The sequence below is a fragment of the Sapajus apella genome, unplaced genomic scaffold (genome assembly GCF_009761245.1).
Source record: "Sapajus apella isolate SASKATOON/1434 unplaced genomic scaffold, GSC_monkey_1.0 scaffold4, whole genome shotgun sequence".
Classification (NCBI taxonomy): Eukaryota; Metazoa; Chordata; class Mammalia; order Primates; family Cebidae; genus Sapajus; species Sapajus apella.
Genome location: NW_022436944.1, coordinates 28606888 through 28623803, shown reverse-complemented (window position 1 = coordinate 28623803; position 16916 = coordinate 28606888). Strand labels below are relative to the sequence as shown.

The 16916-nt window shown below is 41.8% G+C and overlaps 1 protein-coding gene and 1 pseudogene across 8 annotated transcripts in view; one reads left to right on the top strand and one right to left on the bottom strand.

Moving 5' to 3' along the window:
- The window catches only part of DZIP1L (DAZ interacting zinc finger protein 1 like), a 50597-nt gene that overhangs the window by 20299 nt on the left and 13382 nt on the right, over positions 1-16916 (bottom strand). For 7 of the 8 annotated variants that reach the window (XR_004264811.1, XM_032265489.1, XM_032265529.1 and 4 more), the window contains 6 exons: positions 14146-14230; positions 11588-11709; positions 6306-6467; positions 3845-3973; positions 2443-2505; positions 1054-1194 (listed from right to left, as the gene is read on the bottom strand). Coding sequence is in view for 7 of the 8 variants with exons in the window: in XM_032265489.1 (XP_032121380.1) it covers positions 1054-1194; positions 2443-2505; positions 3845-3973; positions 6306-6467; positions 11588-11709; positions 14146-14230 (702 nt within the window). In the remaining variant the exon portion in view is untranslated. The remainder of the gene's footprint in view (positions 1-1053; positions 1195-2442; positions 2506-3844; positions 3974-6305; positions 6468-11587; positions 11710-14145; positions 14231-16916) is intronic. The other variant, XM_032265520.1, reaches the window with a different exon arrangement.
- LOC116537600 lies at positions 6553-9408 on the top strand (annotated as a pseudogene).

Below are 16916 nucleotides of genomic sequence, written 5' to 3'. Positions count from 1 at the left end.
CCTATTAGCCTATTCTGTTATCTTTAGCCAATAGATTCCTAACTGAATCATCAGCAAACAAGAGCTCTGAGTAGCATACAGGACATTGCAGCCAGCAGGGAACATGGTGGAAACTCTGTTGTGGTTTCCTCCTTAGGAAGCCTCCAGACTAGAGCTCAGTGCAGAGCTGAGCATTTGAGGCAGCGGGGTAACAGTGAAAAGCAGCAAGCAAGTGGGGTAGATACGCTGCCTGGGGGGGAATGTGGCTGGGAGTATAGAGAAGTACAAATAGCAAGGGGTGCAGGAAGAAGAGGCAGGGACTAGACAGTAACAGTGGGTGCTCAGCCCAGGGTAGCTGTGTGGAGCCTAGTCCATGAGGTGAATGGCAGCAGAGAAAGACGCGGATTTTCCACAGACCTGGGGCTCGGGAGGGAGAGCTAAGCCTGGACTGGACAGAGAATTGTCAGCAAGAGGTAGAGTCACAGGGGCTAGCTTGAGGAGAAAGGTGCTAAGTGAATGCCTTTTCATCACACTGCTTTATCTCTAACCTCGTCAGAGGCTGTTCATTTATGAAAAAGGTACTGGCTAAGGAATTATGCCCAAGAACACTGTGTAAAGAACACAAGCTTTTTGTTTTTCCTGCCTGGTTAGGATTGAATCTCATCACAGAGTGCCCCATGAGGACTTGAGTGAGGGACTTGCCTTCTCCAGCGTATTTCATCATCTGTCAAATGAAGGTGGGAAGAAGGGGATGCCTACCTTGAAGTATAGTAGTAAGGCTTAAATGAGGTAATAAGCAAAGCATAAGGGAGGTGCTGAGCATTTTATATGGTCTCTGCTGTTAGAGTGGCCCCTTCTGCCAGCAGCCCCTAAGGAGGTGGCACATCTTCAGCCTGGAAGGAGGAAGTTACAGCCTTATAATCTTGTGTCCTTCATGCCAGAGGACTTTCCTCTCTCCTTAAGGAGGCTGAGTAGTAAGACTAGAACTGATAAGCCCAGAAGAATCCAAGGAGATCCTCACAGGATAGAGGCCCAGGGACACCAAGGCCTGGCTGAAAGGAGGGGCAGACCTACCATCTCCTCCTGGGAGGCAATGATCCTAGCTTGTTCCTGCAGCTGGGCACGGAGGGCACTGATCTGGCGCTGGGACTGGACAGCTGCCTTCTTCTGATCCTGAGACAGGGAGGCCTGGAGCCTCTGGTTCTCCTCCTGTAGCTGGCGGGCACAGGATGGCCGGTTGGTCAAACGTCTGCAGGGACATCTGAGTGCCCCGTGTCTGCAGGGCCAGCACCTGTAGGCATGTGCTGGGCAAGGGTTTCACTTGAAGCACAGTAAAGGATTTGGAGACCAGGACAGGCTTTCTAACAAGACTACCTTCCAGTCTGGGGACATTTTTGTGCTGTGCCTGAGAAGAAGTAAGAATAGAATGCATGCCTTTAAGACCAGGAGGAAAAGGGCTGTCTGTCAGATGTAACCACCCAATGAGGAACAGTCATATAAATCAAGACCATTCGAAAATCATCAAATGGATGCTTTTAGGTGAAAACAAGAGGTGAAGAAAACGAGTTAACATGCTACTTCTGATGTAAGGGCAGAGATAAAGTGAAAATATTTATTAATATTTGCATAAAGAAACTTTAGAAGAACACAAAAGAAAGCCATAAAAGTCACCTGAGCAGTGGGTGTTGGGGACAGGTAGATGGTTACAGGTGGGAATGAGACTCTACTCAATATATCTTAATCTATTTCTCCTATTTGGGGAACAAATGTGAATGTATTTCCCATTTGAAAATACTTCAGATAAAATAAAACCATCACATGTGAGTGATCATGTGTCCCTATACCAGAGTGAGCAGTGTCTACCACAGGCCAGACTGATCTAAGCCTTTTCATCCTCTAAGCTTTTTGTAGGCGGCATTCTGGGGCTCTTATGAACCAGCGTCCTCCTCAACTTGCCTCCTGCTCAGGGCATTTTTACAGAAGCTGTTTGCTCTGCCCTGAAGCCCACTGCTCCCTGTTCACCATTCTCAGTATCTGAGTCCTTCCCTTTGGACTCCCACTGAACTATCACTGAGGCCCACTGGTTCTCTCCTAGGTAGGAAAGTTTCAAAGAAGAGCCAAAACATGAAACCACCAGGTGATTCATCTGGGGCTTATGGCACAACCCTCCCTGGAGGCCCTAAAGGGGTCACTGCAAAGAAGACCACAGAACAAAGGATATGTTCAGTTCAGAGGAGAAGGCCTGGAGGCCCCTGCTCCTGGCCAGGGAAGCTGCTGGATGAGCAGCTAACCTCTTCTGTGTCCTGATGGGAATGGTAACCAGGAGTGATATCTGCAGCAAAGTATCTGCCATCCAGTTCCAGGTGAGATAGGGGAGATGGTGGATGAGTGGGAGGTGGAGAATACTGAATTCTCAGAGGTCACAGAAAACCAAACTCCCTGAGATCACCCGACAAGAGCTACCTCTCTCTTCTCAGCCACATGCTCTTCATGCAGTTCCTTCATTTTTCTCTTCCACTCCGTTTTCTGAAAAAGATTAAAAACTTATCAATCGGGCCCTTACAGGTATTAAAACATGTTATAAAGCTATAGGAAGTTAAAAGTACTGGCTCATGGGTACGCACAGTAGTGAAACAGAATAGAAAATCCAGACTAAAGATGGAAATAAACGGAAACTAAGGGGAGGGAGATGGATTATTGACTTACGGTGTTGGAAAAAATGGCTAGCTGCCTGGGAAAAAATAGGAAGCTGGATGCTTATTTCACATCTTAAACCAAAATAAATTTTCGGTGGGTCAAAGATTTAACACAAAAAATAAGGCCATAAAAGTACTAAAAGAAAACACAGGAATGTTGTCTTTTTAAATCTGAGTGAGGAAGGCCATAAAGAAAGATTAACAATTGGACAATTTTGACTACATAAACATAATTCATTGTTGTATGGCCAAGCCAGAATCAACAAAATTCAAAGACCAACAGAATACTGGGGAAAATGATCACAAATAGAAAAACTAAAGGGCTGAGTTAATTTCCATTCATTATACAAACTCACAATAATAGAAAAACAGGTAAAGAATGTGAACAAAATTCTTGGGAAAAGAATGGCTTCTTTATAACGTGAAACCTGTAAAACATCAATCAGCAGTTCTGCTGATTGTTAGCTAGACTTCTTGGTTTAGTTTTGTTTTTTGGTTTTTTTTCAAGGATCCTGGAGAGCAGAAAGAGAAGCACAACATGATTTAACAACTGTACCGATTCCCCTTCTTTGCCATGGAATTATCAGTGATACAGACCATTTTTCAACCAGACCGCAGTAAAATTTATGCAGGGGTGGCCAGAGCCACCTCCTACCAACCTGTGAGAGCAGACTGTGCACAAGTCCTCCCAGCTCCATTCGGTGACCTCACACATAGCATGAAATTGGGCATGGTGGAAATATTTACACCATGGAAATTGGCAAATGCTACAAATTAAAGCTTTTTAGTTCCAGAGAGCTTGCTGCTAAACAACTATCATCACAACACTGAATGCATCCCAAATATCTTCCAACCCAAGAGACTGTCACACTTTCTAAGAGTTGTTTTCAACTGAGTTAGAATCAGAATGGGGCAAAGGTGTCAAATAAGAGACAGAGCTGTATGTATTTTTCAAAAGATCTTAGGCAAATCTGACATTGCACACATACCACCAGCCTCACCTGTGAACCCTATTCTATGCTTCCATGTATTGGCAGAAGGTCTAAAAATATAGAACTCTGATGTCCTTCAACTTCTCTACATTCATAGAACAAAAATGAAAGAATATATTGGAAGAGAAGATAGCTCTTGGCTTCCTGGGGGAAGAAGGGCATGGAGCATCAGGTCACCTGAATTTCTGCCTTCTCTCTCAGGGCCTGGAGCTCCTGTGCCTGACGGAGCCACTCCTCAGACTCCTCATTTCGCAGTGATCCCAGGTTGGATTCCATCACACTGTGGGACTGCAGCACCCGCAGTTTCTGAAAAGGCCAGGACATAGTTTTACTCAGATGAAGACCTAATCATGTTGTCTTTTATATATGGAACAGTGTCAGAGGTGCACGCCTTACCCAACTCATCCTCCCAATTCATTCTCACTAGATACTTACACACCAACAAATATTCATACAAATCAGCCCCCTTCATGAAGGCTCTCCTGGGGGATCAGCCCTTGCACAGAAAAAGCAAGTTGCATGGAAGAACAAATTAAAGAGTGTAGTTTCCATTTCACTTAAATTCTGGTATACTCAAAATCCCAAGATCTCCTGACTGCTGCCCCATTTCTTCCTCAGTCTGGAATAAACTGATGAGAATCAGACTCTTAGAGCCTGTGGGAGGGTCTCAGGCACCCCAGGCCATTCCCTGAGGACTCCTCCCTCTCTCACTACAAAACATCCTGGCTGTCTCCAGAAAGGGCTTTGCACAACTTGGAGTAGAGTCATCAACACCTGTTGATTCCTGGGCTAGCAGTGTGTGTGACGTGAAGGAAAAGGCACAGAAAACTGGATTAAAGAGAGGCTGCCTTTCCACCCACCTATGATTATTTCTTAAAATATATGATGGTTGAAGTAACAAAAGCAACATATTTCCATCTGTATGACTGTATAAAACTCATAAGCCCTGCCGGGCATGGTGGCTCATGCCTGTAATCCCAGCACTTTGGGAGGCTGAGGTGGGTGGATCACCTGAGGTCAGGAGATTGAGACCAGCCTGGCCAACATGATAAAACCCTGTCTCTACTAAAAATACAAAAAACTAACTGAGCATGGTAGCATGCATCTGTAGTCCCAGTTACTCCAGAGGCTGAGGCAGGAGAATCACTTGAACGCACCTGGGAGGCGGAGGTTGCAGTGAGCCAAGATTGTGCCACTGCACTCCAGCCTGGGTAACAGAGCAAGACTCCACCTCAACAACAACAACAAAACTCATAAGTCCCAGTAAGGCTTTAAAGAATGGCAAGCACCTAAGTTTAACTTGGTATCATTCTTGCTAACATTTCTTAACTATTGCTAAGCAATACTGATTCCAAATGTTAACCATTTCTAAACTCCTTGAAGTTTGATCAGATGTATGCACAATTCCCAGGCTCTGTTGCAGCTTATGACACACCACAGAGCTGACTTTCTTGGCATTACAAATTCTCATGGTATTTTCATTTAGCCAGACACTCCTTTGGCATTTCAATTTACCCCAGGTCTAACCTAAAGTTCTCTCTTTAGTCAGGTAACTTAGCCAAAGTAAGCTCCATACTTCCATATCAGGGAAAAAGTTTTGAGGAAAAAAATATTTTCAAAATATATATAGTTTTTGGGGGTGGGGGGAAGCAAAAGAAAAAAATATAAATATATATACATATATATATATATATATATACGTATATATATATGTATATATATATATTAGTTAGTTTTCATTGGCCTTCCTAACATCAGGAAATAGCTTTAAAAAAACTTTTAAAAAGAAAGTAATAGGGGTCTGTTGTGGGGAATAAGGGAGGGACAGTGGGGGTAGGGAGGTTGGGGAGGGATAACTTGGGGAGAAATGCCAGATATAGGTGATAGGGGGATAGAGGCAGCAAACCACATTGCCATGTATGTACCTATGCAACAATCCTGCATGTTCTGCACATGTACCCCAGAGCCTAAAGTGCAATAAAATATACATATATATAAGAAAATAATAAACTAGTGATGCATCTATTTTGAGAATGGTATGGTTGATTGCTAAGAAGATTAAAAGTTAGTGTATATAAAGTATACTGCATAGGAGCTGGAAAGTAGTAAACACAGTCCATAAATGTTATGTATTAGATGTGATCTCTGAAGACCCCAACAGAGTGACTGGCATGTAACCAGGATTCAGGGAATATTTGTTGGGAGAAAAATGCATTCATTTAAATTTTGCCCCATTTCTTGTCCAGTGATGAAAGCCCTTTGCAAAAATAAGGATAATACCTAGAGATATTACTATATACCAGATATACTACTGATATATTACTATATGCCAGATTATGTTACATACTGTTTATGTACTAATTTAACCCTTTCGGCAGCCTATCTTATAGAAATAAAACTGAGGGATGAGGAGGTTAACTAATTCATTCAAGGTCTCACAATCAGTATGTGACAGGGCAATGATTCAATCCCAGGCCTCTGATATCTGGGTCTCTAATATCAGGCCTCTGATAACTGGCCTCACAGTATTTTAGCTTCCAACAGCAGTGAAATAAAACTAGCACAAACAAAGAAATAAATTTTGAGAATAGGCAGATTTCCAACAAAGGAACTTTGAAAAGCCTTTTATATTGAGTACCTCTTCTAGTGAAGAGTTCTGGTTGGCGACATTTTTAAATTCATCCCAAAATATTTTTTTTAGTTTATCTATTTCCCCATAAAGTTTGGTCCACTCTTGTTGTTTCCATTCATCAAATTCTTTCTTAGCTTCTATTTCTCTCTGATGAATGATCTCTGCTTCCTACAAAGAAGAGCAAGAACAATAAGACGATTAATTCCACATTACAACAAATATTTACTAAGAAACTGCTTAGGCCTCCTTGTCTATGCAAGTCACTACAGAGACCAAAGGGCATTCATCCCATAGTTCCCGTAGTTTGGAGCTGGAAGGACCAGTCCAAGCCAGTCTTACTTGAACTGTAAAGTTCATTGAAGATAGGGACTTCTTCCTTTTTCTCTATGCAGGCATATGTCTGAGATATTACAGGTTCAGTTCCAGACCACCATAATAAAGTGAGTATCATAACAAAGCCAAGTATGGAATAAAGCAAGTATCACAATAAAGCAAGAATGTCATATAAATATTTTTGCTCTCCAGCGTATGTAAAAGTTATGTTTATACTAGACAGTAACCTATTAAGTGTTCCATAGGTTTATTTATAAAAACATTGTACATAATTTAAAACTACTTTATTGCTTAAAAACAAAGAGAAATAGCTAGGACCTAATTAAACTAAAGAGCCTTTGAACAGCAAAAGGCACAGTCAGCAGAGGAAACAGACAACCCATGGAGTGGGAGAAAATCTTCACAATCTATATATCTGACAAAGGACTAACATCTAGAATCTACAACGAACTCAAACAAATCAATAAGAAAAAAACAAACAATCCCATCAAAAAGCAGGCTAAGGACATGAATAGACCATTCTCAAAAGGGATATACAAACAGCCAACAAACATGAAAAAACTGCTCAAGATCACTAATGATCAGGGAAATGCAAATCAAAACTACAATGCGATACCACCTTACACCTGCAAGAATGGCCATAATCAAAAAATCAAAACACAGTAGATATTAGAGTGGATGTGGTGATCAGGGAACACTTCTACACTGTTGGTGGGAATGTAAACTAGTACAGCCACTATGGAAAACAGTGTGGAGAGTCCTTAAAGAATTAAAACTAGAACTACCATTTGATCCAGCAATCCCGCTACTGGGTATCTACCCAGAGGAAAAGAAGTCATTATTGGAAAAGATACCTGCACACACGTTTATAGCAGCACAATTCACAAGTGCAAAATCATGGAACCAATCCAAATGTCCATCAGTTGATGAGTAGATAAAGAAACTGTGGTGTATATATATAGATAGATAGATATAGATAGATACACACACACAATGGAATACTACTTAGCCATAAAAAGAAATAAATTAACAACATTTGCACATTTGCAGTGATCTGGATGAGATTAGAGACTAATATTTTAAGTGAAGTAACTCAGGAACGGAAAACCAAACATTGTATGTTCTCAATGATATGTGGGAGCTAAGCTATAAGGACGCAAAGGCAAAAGAATGATACCATGGACTTTGGGGACTTGAAGGGAAGAGTGGGAGGGGCGCGAGGGGTAAAAGATAACAAATACAGCGCAGTGTATACTGTTCAGTGATGGGTGCACCACAACCTCACAAGTCACCACTAAAGAACTTACTCATGTGACCAAATAGCACCTGTACCCCAATAACTTATAGAAAATTAAAAATAATAATAATACAATTTTTAAAAAATACTTTATCACTAAAAAATGCTAACAATCGTCTGATCCTTTAGTGAGTCATAATCTTTTTGCTGGTGCTGGGTCTTGTCTTGATATTGATAGCTGCTGACTGATCAGAGTTGGGGTGCTGTGGCAATTTCTTAAGACAACAATAGGCCAGGCATGGTGGCTCACACCTGTAATCCCAACACTTTAGGAGGCAGAGACGGGTGGATTACTTAAAGTCAGGAGTTCGAGACCAACATGGCCAACATGGCAAAACCCCAGTCTCTACTAAAACTACAAAAAATTAGTCAGGTGTACTGGCACGTGCCTGTAATTCCAGTTACAAGGGAGGCTGAGGCAGGAGAATCACTTGAACCCAGGAGGCGAAGGTTGCAGTGAGCTGAGATCATGCCACTACATCCCAGCCTGGATGACAGAGCAAGACTGTCAAAAAAAAAAAAAAGGCATCAATGAAGTTTGCCACATCAATTGGTTCCTCCTTTCATGAATGATCTCTCCATAGCATGAGATGCTGTTTGGTAGCATTTGACACACAGTGGAATTTCTTTCAAAATCAGAGTCAATTCTCTTAAACTTTCCTGCTGCTTTCTCAACTAAGTTTATGTAATATTTTAAATCCTTTCTTATCATTTCAACAATGTTCACAGCATCTTCGACAATAGTAGATTCCATCTCAAGAAACTATTTGGGGGACACTCAGGGGGCCTGGGCTTCACCCTCACGCCAGCCCACCGCCCACAGGACATTTTCCTCATGATCTGGTGCCACAAGACCACCATCTTCACAGACGCCAAGGAATCCAGCAGGATGTTCAAGATGAAGCGCAATGTCAAGGGCATCCTCAAGTGGCTGTCCAAAGAGCAGTGGCTGTACAAGGATGACCAACTCTTGGATGATGGCAAGACACTGGGTGAGTGTGACTTCACCAGCCAAACAGCATGGCCACAGGCCCCAGCCACAGCGGGGCTGGCCTTCCAGGTGGATGACACCTTTGGGGGCCTGTGCATCGAGCTATTCTACAGCCCGCCCAAGCTGCCCAATGCGATGAAGCCCCAGGACTTGGGAAGCAGTGCCAATGAACAAGCTGTGCAGTGAGGACCCCCAAGAGACCCATTACCCCCAATAACAGAGATTTGGGGAAAAAAAAAGAACTACTTTATTTGCTCATCCATAAGAAACAACTCTTCAACCATTAAAGTTTTATCGAGGTCACAGCAATTCAGTTTCATCTTCAGGCTCCACTTCTAAGTCTAGTTCTCATGCTATTTCCACCACATCTGCAGTTACTTCCTCCACTGAGGTCTTGAATCCCTCAAAGTCATCCACAATGGCTTGAATTAATTTCATCCAAACTCCTGTTAATGTTACTATTTTGACCTCCCCCAAAGAATCACACATTTTCTTAATAGCATCCAGAACGGCAAATCCTTTCCAAAAGGTTTTCAATTTACTTTGCTCAGAATCACTATCTATGACAGCTATAACCTTACAAGATGTATTTCTTAAATAATAAGACTTGGAAGTCAAAATTACTCCTTGATTTATGGGCTGCAGAATGGACATCATGTTAGCAGGCTTGAAAACAACACAAATCTCCTTGTACATCTCCATCAGAGCTCTTAGATAACCAGGAACATTGTTAATGAGCAGTAATTATTCTGAAAGGAATCTTTTTGTTAGCAGTATATCTCAACAGTGGGCTTAAAATATTCAGTAAGCCATGCTGTAAACAGCTGTGCTGTCATCCAGACTTCCTTGTTCCATTGCTAGAGCACAGGTAGAGAGAGCTAGCATAACTCTTAAGGGCCCTAGAATTTTCACACTGGCAAATAAACATTGGCTTCAACTTAAAGTCGCCAGCTGTATTAGACCCTAACAAGAGAATCATCCTGTTCTTTGAACTTGTGAAGCCAGGCATTGACTTATCTCTAGATGGCTTCCTCCAATAGAAGGTTGTTTTTTCTACACTGAAAATCTGTTTAGTACAGTCACCTTGATCAAGTATCTTAGTTAGATCTTCCAGATAACTTGCTGCATCTTCTACATTAGCACTTGCTGCTTCACCTTGCACTTTCATTGTTATGGAGATGGTTTCTTTCCTTAAACCTATGAACCGACCTCTATTAGCTTCCAACTTTTTTTCTGCAGCTTCATCACTTCTCTCAGCCTTCATAGAAATGAATAGAGTTAGGGCCTTGCTCTGGATTAGGCTTTGGCTTAAGGGAATTTTGTGGCTGATTTGATCTTGTATCCAGACCATTGAAATTTTCTCCATCTCAGTAATAAGGCTGTTGCACTTTCTTATCATTTGTGAGTTCAGTGGAGTAGTGCTTCAAATTTCTTTCAAGGCACAACTTTGAAATTCATAACTTTGTATTTATAACTTGGCTGTTTGGCACAAGAGGAGTACCTCTCAGCCCATCTCAGCTCTCAACATGCCTTCGTCACTAAACTTAATCATTTCTACCTTTTGATTTTTTTTTTTTTTTGAGACAGAGTCTAGCCCTGTCATCCAGGCTGGAGTACAATGGCATGATCTCGGCTTGCTGCAACCTCCGCCTCCTGGGTTCAAACAATTCTCCCGCCTCAGCCTCCCGAGTAGCTGGGATTACAGGTGTGTGCCACCACACTCAGCTAATTTTTGTATTTTTAGTAGAGACGGGGTTTCACCATGTTGGCCAGGCTAGTCTCAAACTCCTGACCGCATGATCCACCCACTGCAGTCTCCCTAAGTGCTGGGATTACAGGTGTGAGCCACCACGCCTGGCCCTACCTTTTGATTTAAAGTAAGAGATGTTTGAGTAAGTTTGCTATCTTATATGGACAGTTTGTGGCACCCCCAAACAATTACAGTGGTAACATCAAAGATCACTGATCACAGATCCATCCCCATAACAGATATAATAATATCAAGAAGTTTGAAATATTGTGAGAATTACCAAAATGTGACACAGACACATGAAGTGAGCACATGCTGTTGGAAAATGATGCTGATAAATTTGCTCAACACAGGGTTGGCACAAACCTTCAATGTGCAAACAATACAATGTCTGTGAAACACACAAAACACACACAAAAAATGAGGTATGCCTGTATTCGTCACAATACCAACTATGCAGCTGGTGCTCAATAAATGCATGCTGAGGGAATGAATAATGAAGGAATGAGCAGGGCAACTTCATGTATTTTCATTCTATAAACATTTACTGAGCATTTTATCTGGGCTGGGTTCTGGAGCTTTCAGAATCAAACCCAGTCTTTGTCCTCAAAAAGTTAACTAACAGCGTTGTGTACAAAGCTGAAATTCAGGTTCAAACATCCTCAGAGGCTGCTGACTAATGCAGGAAACTGCATCCCTCTGCTCTACTTTCGTCCACAAAAGTCTGGCAAAAATAATTCAATTTTCCTTTCCAGACTACCTAAAATCATTTGCTGTGTTCGAGAAGGCATTATCTGTCCCAGCTCTGATTCCCAGCTCTGGGAAACCAGCTGGAAATTTTGCCCTGTGGGACTCATGTGCACCAGGGGCCTCCTGGGATGACCCAAGTCTCCCTGATGTTTTCTCTCCCTGCCCACCTGGAGCTGCCGCTGCCTCTCGGCCTCCCTCTGGGCTTCCAGCTCCCCTTGGGTCCACTTTAGCTTGGCCCGTAGCTCTTCTAACACCTCTTCCACTGGCTGTTCCTGCTTCTTCTGTTTTCCTGTGGGGTCCATGCAAAGACAGGTAACCAGTTTAAGCGTAAAAATCAAGGGAGTGTAGTTTCTCACCTCATCAATCAGCCACACCTTGGTCTGAAACAGCTTTGCTACTTAGTACACTGACTTTGGACAAAGAACGTAACCTCCCTGTCCCTCTGTTTCCCCAAACTCAAAAATAGAGATAACAATAGCACCTAACTCAGAGGGCTGCTGTGTGGGTGAAATGTGAGAATGCAAAGTGCTTAGCATAGTGCCTGGCACGACAGCTCAAAAAATGTGAATTATTATTGTACTGTCACTTAAAATAAATATTTTGACAGTACTGATGCATGGAAATAGAAATTTAAAATTACTACAGTAACAGAAGCAGAATACCAAATAGTGTATACACCAATTATCAGTATAAAAAACATATCTATATATCCTGACAGTAATCAGAGATAATTTTAAAGTAATAAAAATCATTGTAATTTTAAGCTCACTTTTTTCAATAAGTGTATAGTTTTAAATTTCAAATGAAAAAAATAGCAGTATGTACTATAAAGAACCAAAGCTACTTTAAGTGCATAATTTAAATTAAGTGAAGAAAAAGATTCAGAATGAATTATAAAAACATCCTATCTAAACCACATATTGATGATAAAGCAAGGGCTAAGAGTCAAAAAAGAAACCAATTTTTCTTGAACATTTGTTACTTTTTAAAGCATACTTAGTGATTACTAGATAAATAGTACTGTTACTAAAGTTCTAAGCCTTTTCTTTGAAAAGGGATGTGACTTTTCTCTCAGGTTGGACATTTTACAAACAAGCAATTTTTAGCTGCAGTAGAAATTAATTTGCTTTAATAACATGATTTGAGGCGACTGTGGAATAGGAGAGCTGGGCATCTGGGAAGTCAGCTGCCTGCACGTAAACAGGCCATGATATAGCAAAAGTGACCTTAAGAACACATTTCTCTCTCCTGACAGCACTTTACATTAAGGAAATAAGAGATACACACAAAGAGCTATGTGCAAGAATATCAACCATCATGTGATTTATAATAAAGAAATGTTGGGGTAAGCATATATTCAGCAGGAGGAAATTGTGAAATAAATTATGATAACCACTTGATGAAATACTATTCAGGCATTAAAAATCACATTTTCAAAGGTAATTTAATGACATTGGAAAATGCAACATATTCTTAAATGAAAACAAGCAGTAGTCAAAGTGCACACTATTTGATTATATATGTCTACAGAAAATACACCAAAATATTAACTGCTGGTGATATTGTCCATGGTTTTTATTTTCTCTTTTCTACTTTCCTATATTTAAATTTTCTAAATCAGAGACATATTTTTATTTAAAGAAAAATTTAAGGCGTGGAAAATTTATTTTTCCTTAGCCTCCAATGCAGAACTAAGAATCAGATATGCACTAAATGCATAATAATCAGGTAAGTGGTGCTGTTTTAAAACTCAATCTGTTCTATGAAAAGGGAATTTGAATGACAAAAAATAGGAGGAAAAGTTTTACTTAACGGCATTTTTATATTTATATTTATTTTATGTTTTAACAGATATTTCTTACTGAACCTCAAAAAGTGAATATAGGTTGAGTGCAGTGGCTCATGCCTGTAATCCTAGCACTTTGGCAGGCTGAAACAGGTAGATCGCTTGAGCCCAGGAGACCAGCCAGGCCAACATAGTGAGACCTCATCTCTAGGAAAAATTTTTAAAATTAGCCTGGCATGGTGGTATGTGCCTGTAGTCTCAGCTACTCAGGAGGCTGAAGTAGGGGGATTGCTTGAGCCCAGGAAGCGGAGGCTTCAATGGAGCCAAGATCAAGCTACTGTACTCGAGCCTGAGTGAAAGAGTGAGGCACTGTCTCAAAAAAAAAAAAAAAGTGAATATAAAATATGCAAATCTCTTTATGGGGAAAACATACAGCCTTGCTCCTCATTTTGGAATTTGTAAAATTAAAGTAATTAAGTCACGATAAGCTCAGGTATGTAGAAAAGTCAAAGAACTGGTCTGACTGCCCATTCACCCCATTTAAGCTTATCCGTGGCTGGCATCAGAGAATTACAGATTCACAGAAGGCTGGAAGGTAAGAGCCCTTCAAAGTCACTTCATCTGACTGTGCCACTTAGAGTGAAGGCCACTGAGACACAGAGGGGAAAGCATTGACCAAGGTCGCATAATAAATACGGAAAGAGCTAAGAGTGACATCTACCTGTCTGACTCCCAGCCCTTCTTTACACATGGGGTCAGAAACCCTTCCAACCCATGTGGGCTCTCCGGGTGGTGGATGGTGGTATCATCCCATCCCCAATTGGAAAGTGAGATTGTGAGAGCAGTTTTGGGTGGTATAGGTGTTTGCCACCCACTTAGTACCAGCCCCCAGGCCCTTCCACAGTCCCAGAAGGGGCCCAGGCTGCTGTCTAGACTCACCTTCTGAGTCCAGTCCTGCATGCCTGCGCTGGATGTGACCACGGAGAAAGGTGGCATTCATGAATGTCTTGTCACACAGGTGGCACTATACAGAGAGGAAGGAATGGGGAACAGGATTAGGTCAACTGAGTCAGCCTTGGATTTGTATCAAAGCCCCCATCCCCTTGGGACCCCTGGGCTGCTTCAGAAATAAAGAATTTAATTTACTGAGCAAGGGAATGATGTTAACCCATGCTGCCCACCAGAATCACCTGGGGAGCTTTAAAATACTACCAGTGCCCCCGGGAAACTGTGAACACTGACTGGATATTTGATGATACTCAGGAATTTCTGTTGCTTTTTCAGACTGTGATGATGGTGTTGTCTATGTTTAAAAGTCAGAGTCTTTCCCTTTTAGAGATACAAATAGAGATACTGAAATATTACAAATAAAATCATATTACTAATATGCTTCAAAATAATCCAGAAGTGGGGGAAAGTGGGCAGGGGGACAGGTACAACAACACTAGCTATAGGTTGATAACTGTTAGTGCCTAGGGTTCATTACACTATTCTCTCTACTATTGCATATGTTTGAAATTTTTTATAATAAAAAATTGTTTTAAAATGTCAATGTCGGGCCGGGCGCGGTGGCTCAAGCCTGTAATCCCAGCACTTTGGGAGGCCGAGACGGGTGGATCACAAGGTCAAGAGATCGAGACCATCCTGGTCAACATGGTGAAACCCCGTCTCTACTAAAAATACAAAAAATCAGCTGGGCATGGTGGCGCGTGCCTGTAATCCCAGCTACTCAGGAGGCTGAGGCAGGAGAATTGCCTGAACCCAGGAGGCAGAGGCTGCGGTGAGCCGAGATCGCGCCATTGCACTCCAGCCTGGGTAACGAGAGAGAAACTCCGTCTCAAAAAAAAAAAAAAAAAAAAAAAATGTCAATGTCTAGGTTACACCCGAGGGTGGAGAATCACCAGAGGCAGAGGTTAGCAAATAAACAGTATCTGTAATTCCACATCCCTCTCCTAAGACATTTCAGACATGACCAATCTATCATACTGTCTTCTCACTGTAAAATTTCAGAATTCTTCTCAACACAGCTTTGGAGGTTGCCATTGCTAGTTAATCAGTTATAGGCAGATTATTTGCTATCTTTGCAGACAATTGTGACAGGAATTGCCAGTTGTCCTCCAATACCCATTTTCCCTTTCTTCCTTGGTGATAGTCCTGTGGTCAATGAGAATAAACACTCTATGTCCCAGCCTTCCTAGCAACCGGATGTGTCAACAGGACTTAACACTAAAAGGGTTCTGACCCTTTTAATCATAAATATCATATCAATTATATCAATTTGTTATCAATTAATAATACATCATAATGATTTCTTCTGTCCCACTGTGATATTGTGATGTGCTAAGAATGTAGGCTGGGCACAGTGGCTCACACCTATAATCCTAGAACTTTGGGAGACTAAGGTGGGCAGATCACTTGAGCCCAGAAGTTCGAGACCAGACTGGGCATCTTAGAGAAACCCTGTCTCTACAAAAAATTAGCCAAATGTGGTGGTAGGTGTCTGTAGTGCTAACTACTCAGAAGGCTGAAGTGGAAGGATCACCTAAGCCTGGGAGGTTAAGAGTGTGATGAGCCATGATCACACAGCAGCCTCGGTGACAGAGACCCTGTCTCAAGAAAAAAAAAAAGAATGCAAATTGGGTCTTTGTTCCTAGTTTCTGGCACTAAAACAGAAACTCCTAAAACACTTACAACAAGCTTGTCCAACCTGCAGCCCATGGGCCACATACGGCCCAGAACAGCTCTGAATGCAGCCCAACACAAATTTGTAAACTTTCCTAAAGCATTGAGATTTGTTTAGGAATTTTTTTTTTAAGCTCATCAGCTATCACAAATGTTACTGTATTTTATGTGTGGCTGAAGACAATTCTTCCACTGTGGTCCAGGGAAGCCAAAAGATTGGACACCCATGACTTACAATCTTCAGAGTGATAAGGGTGATCAAGCATTTTTTGTAATAATATTTGGTCTCAGTCCCCAGTTGATAACACAAAAGCTTTCTGAGATCCTTGCGATTTGCTAGTTTGTCCCTTCCAAACCTCATGTTGAAATTTAATCTCCAGTGCAGCAGTGTTGAGAGAGTGAGAAGTATTTGGGTCACAGGGGCAGATCCCTCAAATATAGATTAATGCCCTCCCTTGGGGGTGAGGGAGTTCTCATTCTTATGAGTTTGACAGAGCTGGTTGTTACAAAGAGCCTGGCACCTCTCTTTCCCCTTACTTCCTCTCTTGCCATGAGATCTGCACAGGTCAGCTCCCCTTCACCTTTAACCAGGAGTGAAAGCAGCCTGAGGCCCTCACCAGATGCCCAGTCTTGAACCTTCCAGCCAGTAGAACTGTGAGTTAAATAACTCTTTTCTTTATAACTTATCCAGCCTCGGGTATTCCTTTGTAGCAACACTAAACTTATGAAGACAGTATGTTTTGAATGTATGCTAACAAAATGACTGGTGACTGGGCACCTTCTGCCCCACTCCACCAATGACTTCCTGGTGATCAACCCCCATCCTGTTTTGTTTTGTTTTGTTTTGTTTTTGTTCATCAGCATTACGATAAGGATGCAGGGCTCAGGTAATCCTCCCAGGATGGGGGTTGGTCACCAGAAAGACCAAGGCATGGGTAGAAGGTTGGAACTTTCAGCCCCACCCTCCAGCCTCCAGGGAGGGAAGAGGAGCTGGACTAATAAGCAACAGCCATAACTTAATCAATTAC